Source organism: Aythya fuligula, chromosome 1 (assembly GCF_009819795.1).
Source record: "Aythya fuligula isolate bAytFul2 chromosome 1, bAytFul2.pri, whole genome shotgun sequence".
In the NCBI taxonomy this organism is placed as follows: domain Eukaryota; kingdom Metazoa; phylum Chordata; class Aves; order Anseriformes; family Anatidae; genus Aythya; species Aythya fuligula.
In genome coordinates, this window is record NC_045559.1 from 192170124 (window position 1) to 192183087 (window position 12964).

Below are 12964 nucleotides of genomic sequence, written 5' to 3' on the forward strand. Positions count from 1 at the left end.
TGCCCAGCGGCGGCCGTGTCCGGGCCGCTCGCCGTTCCCTCAGCGGCCGCCGCTCGGTTCCTCGCTCCCGGCCCGTGGGGCCTGCGCGGCCGGGGGGGGGGGGGGGAAGGGGGCAGCGCGGGGCTCCCCGGGGCTCCTCTCTCCGCACTCGGCCGCCGCAGCGCTGAGCCCGGCGGGGCCCCGGCCGCGGCCCCCGGCAGCGGGGCGGCCCCCGCCCCGAGGCAGGACGATGCCGGTGAAGAAGAAGAGGAAAGCCGCGGCGGGGGCGGCGGCGGCGGCGCAGGACGAGGCCGGCCTCAAGAAGTGTAAACTCGGCAGGTACCGGCGGGGTGGGGCGGGCCAGGGCGGCCGCTTGTGGCCCTCAGCACGCCTCAAAACAAAATCAAGGCGTTCTTCGTTAATAAATTCCACAGCCTGAAGCGTCTCGAAGCATTTCGTTGATTAAAATGCGTAGAAAGGCCATTAATATCTGCAGCGGTTTTATTAATATCATGGTAATTATAGCACTCTAAAGATAACTCAAAGGAGGCTCTAGCAAGGTGGGGGTTGGTCTGTTCTCCCACGTGCCTGGTGACAGGACAAGGGGGAATGGGCTAAGTTTGTGCCAGGAAGGTTTAGGTTGGATATTAGGAAGAACTTTACCAAACTGGTTGTTAGGCATTGGAATGGGCTGCCCAGGGAAGTGGTGGAGTCACTATCCCTGGAGGTCTTTAAAAGACGTTTAGATGTAGAGCTCAATGATGTGATTTAGTGGAGGACTTGTTAGTGTTAGGTCAGAGGTTCGACTTGGTGATCTTGGAGGTCTCTTCCGATCTAGATGATTCTGTGATTCTGCACCTGAAATGGCCATTAGCATGATAAAGCATTGGCACAGTGTAGCAGGAGCTTCCAGCAGGGCTTTGTTCAGGAACCGTTGCCTCCTTAATCTATTAGACCTTTCCAAGTATGTCAGTGAAATAGTGGTTACGACAAACATCCTGAGGACATAAGAATACAAAAGGCTTACGAAATCAATGCAATGGGAATGGCTATTGCAAGAAGCTGTGGCGTGTGCCCTTCCTCATAGGTTGACCTTAGAGATTGAGGTTAGAAGTCCCTAGGCATTTATCTAGTTATGACTGATCACTTTGGGTAACTGTTCTGGAGCTCGCTTTTTGCACTTGTTAATGAGCTTGTAGTTTCAGTCTAAGGTTATTCACAGCCAGTGCTCGATAAGCATTTGTGTCAACATTATCATAGAATCACTGAGTATCCCAAGTTGAAAGGGATCCCCAAGGATCACTGAGTCATTCTTTATCTAAAGCTTCTTCCTCATGGTTCTGCCTCCATGTGCATTTGGAGGGAGTGCTTTCTTTTTTTTTTTTTTTTTTTTTTTTTTTTTTTTTTTTTTAAATTAAACAAGCCAAATTCTTCTGGTTTCTAAGAGATTTTCAGTTTCCTTGGCCATCCTAGCCCTTCTCTGTAGCTGTTCCAGTTTCAGTTCATCTTTCTTGACTGTTGCTGACCAGAACTTTATTCTGACTTCTTTTGACTCGACAAAATGTTTTGGAAACTTTTTTTTTTTTAAATAAAAAGCTTTGCATTAAAGAAGTAGTCATTGATTGGGCAAAAACTATGAAGTAAATAAGTATCTGTTAGCTAATAACAAAATATTAAAGATACAAGTATTTTTAATATAACATTTTTATATAGGTATATAATGCTTCTTTTTAAATAAAAACTGATTACAGATGGGTATACATGGGTATATACTGAGTGAAAGCATCAAGCAAAAGTATGGCTCTCTTTCTTTATAGGGACTTGTGTTTTTAATGGCAGTTTAATGGATGGTTGTCTGTAGTACATCTTTAATTGCAGGATTCAGCACATATGGCTTCATCTTAGAAAGTGTTGCTTTTCCTTCTAGCAAAGCTTAAAGCAATACATGGGAAGTGTTAATTTTCACCTCATTCTTAGAAATTTTAGCATGCTGTAAAAGTATGTAATTTGTATTGAGAGGAGAGTGTGTTGTAAAGGTGCTGTAACTCCTGACTGAACAAAGATGCTTTCATGAGTTAGTGTTTTACTGGAAGAAATCAATTATTTTCTCTATTCTTTCAAAGAATAACAACAACAAAAAAATCACTTCCTAGGAAAATGGGATTGTATGTCACATAAGGAAAATAATGTGGGGGGTGGGATCTGCCTTTGCGGAGTAGTTTTGGTCTTTCCATAGATTGCATATTGCTATTCCGGTATGTGTACCAAACAGCTATAGAATTTGGAGATTTAGTTACATGTTTAATGTAAATAAACTGACTGAATTTTCTTTCCAAATTTGGGTGCCTAAATATAAATAGCCTGACTTTTATGTATGTCAAACTCTGCAGCTCCTGTTGACCTAAATTGGATCTGTGCATATTCAGCACCCTTGAAGATCATGCTGCTTATTAGAGACCTGACTTTAAATGCCTGTATATATTAATATAAGTAGATAATGAAGCGTTTGAATTACTGAGCAGTGATGTTTTAAATATCTGTATGTGGGGATTTTGGCTTAATATCTACAGGGTGACAATATTCTGGCAGTTCAGGAAAAGTAATATTTGCAGTAAGTTAGACTATGAGAAGGTTGCATTTCAGGGTAACTTTCTGTTTCAACAAATGTTGAAATAGGATGACTGACAGTTGTCTCTTAACAAATTCAGCTTTTTATGTATATTGACTTTGTGAAACAGTTTACCTAGTTTGAACTAATAATAAACACTTAAAATTTAATTTTATTTCCCATTTCTCAAAATAACACTTATTACCCTTGTGTTTCTCTAAGCTATTGCAGATCACAAGCCCCTGGTAAAGTAATAAGTGGAGAGGAACACTTTTCAAGCAAGAAGTGCCTAGCTTGGTTTTATGAATATGCAGGTAATAATGTAGTGTATTGGTAATTAAACTGATATGACTTTGTTTAAAACGAACTAACACATCATATTATTTGCACTTTTGTGCTCATGTAGGCCCAAAAGGTATGTCCATATTCAATTCCTTATAAAATGCACTTAAATTGTTAGTAAAAGCTATAGTAATTCTCAGTATTTGTTTTTCTATATTTTTTTCTTCTTTCCTCTGTGCTTTATAATTTCTTATGGTGTTTTTCAAAATGGAAATAACTGGTATTACGCTTGAACTGAATGATTCTGCTTCTGATTTTAAAAGGACAATGAGAAAGTTTGGGCATAAGTTGCCTTCAGTAAATATCCAGTGTATACTGCAGTTTACTTACTAAACTGTTACTCCATTTAACTATGTGCTTAGAAATTCTAGATCTGTGAACTGTTAAGAGTTTCTTGTCTAGTCACTAGTTGAAGTTCACCATAACTAATCGGAGGCTAAAACTCATTATTGACCAGTTCTCAGTATGAAATGATTTATCTGCCAGGAATTGGTTTGGATATGTGAATTGGAACTGTTACCTTGCTGGCAGTCTTTCCAGTGTAATGAACTACTGCTGGTTCTAGTAATCTACTTTCTAATTTGCATTTGAGGCATGCTCTTTTGGAATCAGTCTTTCCTAGGAAAATTTTCCTTTCTGTTTTGTTGATTTTCTTCATTTAAAGTTTGTAGGTATTGAGTTACCTGCACATAGTTTTTAATGCCTATAAATATTCTTGTTGAATCAAGAACTGGGTATAAAAAATTATGCATATGCCATATTTAGATTATCGATTAACTAACATTTTTAGCATAAAATGGGTTTCCAGTGAAATTATACAGTTAAATACATATATTTCCATATACTCAGGAAGTAGAGAAATCAAATCTTTGTATCGAGTGTACCTCTGTGTGTACATACAGTGCATAATGTATGAATTGTATACATGATTTCTGTGCCAGAAAACTGATTCATATTTTGACGTCATTACCAGAGAACTCCTCTGTGTGTGTAATAATTCATAATTACGTCATACCTTAAACTTGCAGGCTGTTTAACACATTCTATATAAGGGCCTTATTAGCTAGATTAAAAAAAGAAGTTGTGCAATGTTTTTGAAGAGGTAAGGGTTTGTGATCTTAAATGCCAGTTGTTTTATTTTCCTGTAATACTAGTCATTCTCAATACCTTTTTATTTAGTATGTTCTTATTTTGTAGTGAATTATTATGCCAAGTATATTATCCAAACTCCTGAAGAGTTCTGCTTAGAGTAACCAGCAGATGCAGGTGAAGGGGAGACAGGTATAGAGTTTAAAAAAAAAAAAAAAAAGGTTTTCTGTTTAAGTAGCAACATTTGCCAAAAGTATCACAAAATGATATTTTGGTGTGGAACATACAGCCTTTAACTTTTACATAGGTTCGTATTCACTAAAACCATGTTAACATAATTATCCAAAATACATCAAAATAGAATGTCAGCAAACCTTTTGATAATACTTGGATGCTGAGCAGGAGTCATTTTGCAACAGGCTTAACAGAACTAACTGAAACCAGAGGGATTCAGAGATAAAACTGATTGTACACTGTGTCCGTATGTGCTCTTTAAATATGCTGTATGGCTGCTTTTTGGAAGCATTCTTTGTATTAAAAGGAAAAAGTGACAGCATTCTAATTGTTGTGGCCCCAGTCAAGGTAATTTCAATATAGTCAAGATTTTTTCTGCTTTATACATGGTTAATATGCATAGCATTTTTCAGATTTACTCCTCTCCCTATATAATTTAGCATCATAAAGAATTTAACATAATTATTGTTAGATTCATCCTCTGCTGTGTTAGTGTAAACCTATAATGCTAACACTGTTGAAAGAGTAATATCCGTATCAGTAACTCAGACAGAAATAGAGGTTTTTGTTGTTGTCAGTATAACTATTTGAAGAATGTTATTTTTAGAGCAGAGATACTCAATGAGTTTTGCTGTGTCAATGTGGAGCTCACTGGAGGCTTATGAAAACTCACATAAGCAAAATGTTTGCTGTTCTAGGGAGGTAGTTCACAACAGTTCTGTTTCAGTTTTGCTTATAGTCCATATTGTTATTTCATAGGTAACGTACTCACCTCCAAGTCGTAGATGATGTAATGGTTCTAACACAATAGTTACTTCATAGAATAATTAATTGTTTTTAAAGATAACTTATATGAAATGTAGTCTAATTCTAGTGTGTAACCTTTGCGATGATGCAATTCAAATGTTACTTGCATTTCATTGAATGTTACTTATATTTGTCTGGTTCCTTTTGTTTTGAAGGTCCTGATGAAGTTGTGGGGCCTGAAGGAATGGAAAAGTTCTGTGAAGACATCGGTGTTGAGCCTGAAAATGTACGTTTCTACGATACTAACAACCCTTTAAAAGGAGTTACTGGATTAGTAGATTTAATTCTGTATACAAATCTTAACTTCAGTAAGCAAAGCGTTGCGTATCTGCGTTCAGGAGTTGTTCTAAGATTTTGTCTGAATACATCAATTATGTGCAGCTGTTGTTTGTTTTTGTTTGTTTTATTGTAGTAGCACTTTCATCCTCAGAAAAATTTAAATTTAAGGGCATGATTGCACATGGCTGAATTATTAATTTATTACTAGCAAGTAAAGTGCAAGCATGTACAATTGCTGGAGCGTTTAAATGCTTGGAATTTTCTTCATTGGCATCTAGAAATCAGTCTTACATATTAACTCATTTTTTTCCCCTCCAGATTATTATGTTAGTTTTAGCCTGGAAGCTAGAGGCTGAAAGCATGGGGTTCTTTACCAAGGAAGAATGGTTAAAGGGGATGACTTCGTTACAGTAAGTGGTTTTGTTTTTGTTGCATATGTGTGTTCAATTTTTCTTTGTAGCTTAATGATCCTTGCCCTCAGTTTTGTGTACATTGGCAATAAGACACAGAACTTCGCGGTTTGGGGTCCGGTCTCAGTCACCAACTGGAAATAACTGGTCTGTTTCATCAGATTGTGAATCCAATGCATTCACTCAGAGTTTTGTCTAACATTAATTAAATCAGGCTTTGGCGACATCTTATAAGAAAAAAGGTATATCACAATACCAGGCTGGTTATCAGACACATGTAAGCAGATCTGGAGATGTCTGTGAACATCTCAGCATTGGTATTCTGAGAAGTTTGTTACCAATTTCCAAGCTGTATAGATAAGGACTGTTGATGATAATCTTTGATCATTTTACTGTTATTTATTAGACACAGGTCAGAAGCAATGCTTAATACATAGGTAAAATAACACTTTTGATTTATAAATACAATCCTCACATCATTCAGTGAGTAGGAATTCTTGGTGAGATAATGTTCTGGCTAAAGAGCATGATTCATGAAACTGATCTGCTTTGGTGAGGCTTGGTTCAGCCATCACATTTTGTCTGTTTTTCATGAAACTTATGATACACAAGTGGTTTTAAGGGTGACTTGTTATGATACTGCATTCAAGTAAACTTGTATGCATGAATTTTTGGATGCAGTGTGTAAACGGATATGATTGAGTCACTTCTCTGAAGTACTTAGTTTTTCACCCAACTGGAAGGCTTCAAAAGTCAGCCGGGCTAGCAAGAAGGTACACGCAAAAATGCATGAAGTCTGGCAGCTCTTCAGAGCCAATACTGTAGATTGTATTTCTATCTAATAATCTGCCGTAGCTAGGAATACTCATTTCAAGACTAGAGCTCGTCATGCTTCACATTTAATGTGTTTAAGTGAGAAAATGCAGTACTGATGTGCGCTCTTACATAAACGGACATGTAATCAGAGCAACTGCTAAGCCTAAACAGTTACTCAGGGGGAGCAAAACAATACAGGTTGTGCTAGTCATAGGTTTGTAGACTAAGCATCTGGATAAAGCTGTGACCTTCATATGAAGGAACTGAAGACTGAGTATCTTAAAAAGAGCATAAATCTGTAGGCTTGAATCGTTTAATATTGTATGGGGGGGGGGAGGGGAGTGAATCTATTTTCCTGTGATAGATTTGACAAATCATTTCAGAGAGAAGGATTTATGCTTAAAGCAATAGAGTATTATTACATTCTTGCACAGCATTGTTTCAATTTTGCCTGAAGAAATGACATTAGAATGCATTAAAAGCCCCATGTGTGTTCTAAGTCTGACTTATATTACAGAATCCTTATTCTAAAACACATGGAATTCCGCATAATGCAAGTGCATGAACAGTGCTGGCTGGAATTCAGCTCCAGATTAACAAGTGTGGTTTGTATGCAAGAGCTGGATTTCTTAAGCTCTTTTTGCAGACTTTGGAGATCCAGTCAGTGTAGCAGAGCCTAGGGAGGTATTCGGTGTATGCTAAGGCCTAGTGACTGGTCACCCAAATTGCTTTTAAGGGTTTCTTCACTAGAGCTCTGTGAATGGCAACACCTAAATCTGAAGTCTTACCTACGTTTAGATGCCAACATTGGGTGCCTGAATCTTAGTGACCACCAAAATTTGTGTTTTTTAACCTGTAGCTTTCTGATATGCTGATGAGACTTCCACTTCAGAGAGTAGGAAAAATAAGTATGTGATATACCATCAAAAATGAAGGTGGCTCAAGCAGTAAATGGCAGCTTATCAGACTTGAGTACATCAGTGAGGATTCTAGTGTGTTGTGTTGGTAGCACTGTCCTGTACATATATATGAAAACTGGTTGTCTCAAACTCTTCTGAGAGAAGTCAAAGGGCAGTGGGAGGGGGATGCACAGCGTTGGAAAGCCAGGTTTATAATTTGTCTGTTTGCAATTATTAGTAAAAACTTACCTGGGTTGTTGGTTTTTTTTCTTGAAAACCTAATACCAGCTCATTTTTGGCTTTTGAATTTTTGTAGCTATTGCCTTTCTTTTTCTTTGTTGCTGGGCTAACGCAAAGCATCATGTAAATATTTAGTGTATGCTTTAGTCTGATTTCTGATCTCCAGACCTATAGATCAGTTTACGTAACAAAATTTTGGCATTGTCAGGACATGGGGGGAAAAAAATGCACCCTTCCTCTTTAAGCTGATACTTTCTTGGGCTTCTCCGTGCTTCAGTTACTACCTAAAACCTAAATTTCAGAAGATCCTCTGTCAGAACATGAAGAACAGATAGGCAAGATGATTCATTAATTCCTTTCCTCTCTTAGGAGGGCTGAATCTCTGTCAGGGAGAGAGGGGATATGGCTTGTAGATTAATAGACCGTTCAAACTACTTATACGTTACCATTACTAGATGCTTTTAGTTTAATGTTTGCATTCCTCTTAATTTTCTTCCTAATTGAACAAGAGACAAGTATGTGTGAATAAACATGGGAATATTTGAGTAGGAGATTCTCTACCTTTACTCTGCCCCTGTCAGCTATGCCTCAAATGAGCTCTCCACCTCAATAGAAGCGAAAATAGGACTTCTTTGTGATGCTAATTTAAGTTCTGTGTTATAAATACTATATAGGGGTGTGAAGAGAATACAGTAAGCTAATGTCATTTTGTTGTTCTTGAGGTGGCTTTTAATGCCGTTTTCCATCAAAGCAAGTTTGAGAACTCGTGTATTTTTCATGTCTCTGTACATTAGTTTGCTGTCACTTTACTTATGCTAATTAAAAGGCCGTTGTGGCTTTTTTTAAGTTAGGAAAACAATTCTGGGTGATCTCGGTCATCTTGTTCATGGTGCAGCCACCCAAATGGCTGTATAAAAAAAAAAAAAGATAGACTATTCCTTAGTGCACTGGTGTGAAGAAAATCACTGCCTGGGTGTGGGAGTGCCTTAAATGGCTTTAAGAGATTTGTCCCTGCAGATCCTGAGAGTAGCGCATGTCTGAATACGATCCATTTAACTGGTCAGCTTTAAATAGGTTGACAACAGCTCAAGAGTCTTGAGACATGGTAATTAGCACACTTTCACACTAATTATGTCAAGAAAATCACTTGTTACAACACATTACCAGTAGTACAGTAGACAGTAAGTTTTACTTTGTATTTACACTTATGAATATTTGAGGAACTTCAACAAAATATTTTGTAGGAAGTGTAGGTATACTGAAATTTGTGTGGATCCATGGTATGTTAAGTAACTTCAGTCAGGTTACCTTTGACAAAACGCCTGCTGTAAGTAACTTGCCTATTTTACTAGTACACAAGCTGCATAATCACCTGAATGTGTATTTAGTGGACTTCTACTCAAATGTAGAGAGAGATTGCAGTATGAAGGTCTAAATTCAGAAAGATGTTATTCTATAAGGTCATCTCATTTTATACTCATGATCGTGTTTTAAGGGTTAAAGGATACAACACTGAGACAATCAGTTGAAGACAGGGAAAATACCTTCAATTTTACCTAAGTTTTTTTTTTTGAACAGTTCTTAATATATTTTCATTGTAAAATGTTAGCTCTTGTCATTTAACTAGGCAGCCTAATTAGCTATTAGCCTTATTTATTTAACACTGACCTTAGTTTGGACTTGGTGCTGCTAGAGTCAATAACAAAAAGGCTTCACCAGCTCAAATTGCTCAACACTCTCCTTGCAGCTCTTCTGATAGAGACAGCCATAGGTGCACGCACAGGCTAGAAGAACTGAGGAATAGGAAGCACAGCAGAAGTGCAACATCTTAGCAATGTGCTGCAGTACTCCTGAAGTGTCCTTGGCTGTGGGTTTGTGTTGCAAGTCCAGAAGGAGCTGTGAAAGATGCAGTGTTCTCAGAGAGGCAGGCTGCCAGCAGAGGGACACGTGCACCAAAGTAAATACGTAGGCATGTTGCGTCTTCCCTGTGTTACTGAAAGCATTGTTTCTGTCACAGAGGACAAGGTGGAAGTTAATTTTTTTACTCAAAGCATCCATTATCTTATAAAAATAAAATGCGATTATAGTGTAATACCTCTTCTTTTGAGTGAGCCTTTCCTGGAGGATTTACAGGTGTAAGTTATGTTCTCCAGTGCCAGTGTTGGTGAAGTGAACAGATGTTTTTTATTTGGAAACAGAAGTCATTGCTAAATAAAAATACATGAAGACCTTTATTTCTGGAATTAGAAATAATTTCTGGGCCTAAAAAGGGCAATCTTTTGGCAAAGGATTTTCATGCCAACTAGCAGACCTGTAAATTGTAGTACAACCTTGAGTTTTCTGTTGAATAGCTGCTGACTAGTCCAGGTGATAGGCTTATAAGAGCTCGCATTTATCAGTCATAAACCACTCACAGACCTCTAAGTTTTTGCAGAGTGCCTCCTCAGTCCACCAGGCATAAACATGTACAGATTTGAAGTGTTTTCTACTGTTTTTTCAGAGACACATGACAGAAAATCCAGCTATAAATAAGGATTTTGTGTATCACCTTAATGTACATTGGATATTCTTGTCTGCAAACTTTCAAAATGATTAAAAGATAAAATAGTTCCGGATATTAATATAAACTGCAGAGGATGGCATAGAAAGACTATTTGAGAAGTAAAGTTGAGACTGTATTATGATGCTGATAAATTATTTTTTAAACTTGCTTATAGTATCGAACCACAGCATTCATCGTGTCAGTAAAATACTGAACATGTTCAGAATTCAAGTCACTTTCATGGTATTACTACTGTAAGCCTGATGATTGTATTTTGGTGATTTTTAAATTGATTTACACTTTCTGGAATGGTTGAAATGTTTTGCTTTGAAATTCTAACACATTTTTCTTTATTTTAAGGTGTGACTGTACAGAAAAGTTACAGAGTAAATTTGATTTCTTGCGGTCACAGTTGAATGACATTTCATCGTTTAAGAATATCTACAGATATGCCTTTGATTTTGCAAGGGTAAGACTACTGGAATGTTAAAGAACTTCTAATTTAATTTTTTTAATGAACTTGTACTTCAGTGTTTTTTGTGCTTTCTTTATTTGACTTTAGGATAAAGACCAGCGAAGTCTTGATATTGATACTGCAAAATCCATGTTAGCTCTTTTGCTTGGAAGAACTTGGCCACTATTTTCAGTATTTTATCAATACCTGGAGGTACACATTTCCTTGACTTTTTTTGGATGATGGCATGCTTGTTGACCTGTTTGTCTACAGGTCTACACCTGTGACTGTGACTACACCTGTGCTGAACTTAAAGTTTGCTTTTTGTAGGTGTGATATGTAGGTGACTAAAGCTGTGGGTGGCTCTGGAAGATTTTGCTCAGCTATAAGCAACTTGGTAGTGTGGATGTGCATACGTTGAGGAGCATGCTTGGCTTGATACTATTCCCTGGCTTCAAATCAATATTAACATTGGAAAGTGTGTCTTTATGATCATGCTATATGTACTCTGGAGATTTCTGTAGTTATTCATTCTAGAAATGTCTTCACTAAGTACACCCTACTTCAGGGCAAAATGGCAATCTGCCAATTTTTAAAGCATCAGAGCACTGAATCGATTTCCTGGTATTTCAATCTTGCTCAGATCTTCTTTTGAGAACCTATTTTATGTTGTTCTAGAACTACCAAATATGTACTGTGTAGTGAAAAGGTTGGAAAAACAAGGGAATAGTAGCCGTTGTCATCCACTGAATTGTCTATTAGGAACTGACAGAAAACAAAATGAGAGAAGCTAGAAATAATATGCAGTATTGTCAGATGTCATTTGACATTTTCAGTTTTGTAAAATTAAATTGTTTTCCCTAGCAATCGAAGTATAGAGTTATGAACAAGGATCAGTGGTACAACGTGCTAGAGTTCAGCAGAACTGTCCATGCAGATCTTAGCAACTATGATGAAGATGGTGCATGTAAGTATTAATAACTTTGTTCATTCAACTGTTATTTTTAGTATTTTCAGTTGGCATGTAACATGAGTACATTTAATTCCTGTAACAGAAACAATATTGTAAGGTATAAAATAATTCTTCAACAATACATAGAGAAACTGTCCTAATAGTCACATGCTTTCAAACTGCAGATACTAATTTTGCTCACAGGGCAGTGGCAGAGTGCACTTCTATCCAGTTCAAAGATCTAGTGTAGAGACTTGCTAGGTGAAAATGTAGACTTGGAAACAAAACTATAAACATCAACTTGTATTTTGCTATATATGTATTAAATTCTTGTTAAATTATAAAGTCCTCTAGCTACTAATATGTGACAAATGACTTATGAGGATGAATCTCCACTTAGCTGATAGTCAGTCCTACTATGACTGAATTGCTTTAGGCATCCCATTGTGTTCTTTGTTTTTAATTACGTGCAATTCTGAAATTTGGATGACAGTGATTGCAGGCGTATTTGAGTCTTCATAAGTATTTAGCTATAGTGGTTGACATGGATGTTACCTAGACTAATGGTTTTAACTATCATACGTTAAGTGGAAATGTTTGAAAGACACTGGTAAATATAACACCAAGTTTTGTCCATCTGCAGGGCCTGTGCTTCTGGATGAATTTGTTGAATGGCAAAAAGTTCGTCAAGCGTCATAGCAAGAATTTAAAAGAAAATGCAAGTTTTTTGGTGCCCGCCTGTACACAAACTAATGAGAAAAAAGGATTGCATTTTCATTCTTATGAAAGACTTTACAGTAATTTTTTTCCTTTTTTAAGGAAGTTTTCTTGTTACATGTGATATGGGCATTGAACCACACCTCTTCTGAGACTGAAAGTTGGAGTTCTTGTTTTAAGTCTTATGTTTATAGCATTTATTTCAGAACAATAAAGATTCACATTTGTGACAAAGGCCTAAAAGTGAAGAATGTCCCTTGAATGTGAGTGTGGTGTCTATTTTTAAAACCAAATCTTTAAGATTATCTTTCTCGGAAGTGCCCTTTGCTATGGATTGTTGAGACCTTAAAAATGCTTAACTGGCACTGTTGCTTGCTGATTGGTATGATTGTCTTGTGCAACAAATGTTAGAAAGAATGACTAATTATTTGAGCCCTGGGTGGGGGTGTGCTGTATATTAAGTATTGGTCATGGGTTGTACCACAACTTTCAGCTCCTTGTGGAGATAAAGGCCTTAAACTCTTTTGTTTTGTTCAGTACCCACCCAGTGGCATGGCATTCAACGGCAGACACTTTTTAAGCAGAAAGGTGTAGGG

The 12964-nt window shown here is 37.3% G+C and overlaps 1 protein-coding gene across 1 annotated transcript; it reads left to right on the forward strand.

Moving 5' to 3' along the window:
- The first annotated feature begins 23 nt into the window (after positions 1–23).
- Positions 24–12606, forward strand: DCUN1D5 (defective in cullin neddylation 1 domain containing 5). Its single transcript, XM_032200388.1, has 8 exons — positions 24–318; positions 2810–2901; positions 5215–5285; positions 5657–5748; positions 10606–10714; positions 10808–10912; positions 11564–11666; positions 12295–12606. The coding sequence occupies exons 1-8, from the start codon at positions 230–232 to the stop codon at positions 12348–12350; spliced, it is 717 nt and encodes a 238-aa protein (XP_032056279.1). The 5' UTR covers positions 24–229; the 3' UTR covers positions 12351–12606.
- Positions 12607–12964: the final 358 nt, after the last annotated feature.

What these genes read in the sequence shown, in the direction of transcription:
- DCUN1D5 (XM_032200388.1), top strand. Translation starts at nt 230, where the DNA reads ATGCCGGTGAAGAAGAAGAGGAAAGCCGCGGCGGGGGCGGCGGCGGCG. An exon ending in AAGAAGTGTAAACTCGGCAG is followed by an intron (nt 319 to 2,809) that starts GTACCGGCGGGG and finishes TGTTTCTCTAAG; the next exon opens with CTATTGCAGATCACAAGCCC. An exon ending in TTGGTTTTATGAATATGCAG is followed by an intron (nt 2,902 to 5,214) that starts GTAATAATGTAG and finishes TTTGTTTTGAAG; the next exon opens with GTCCTGATGAAGTTGTGGGG.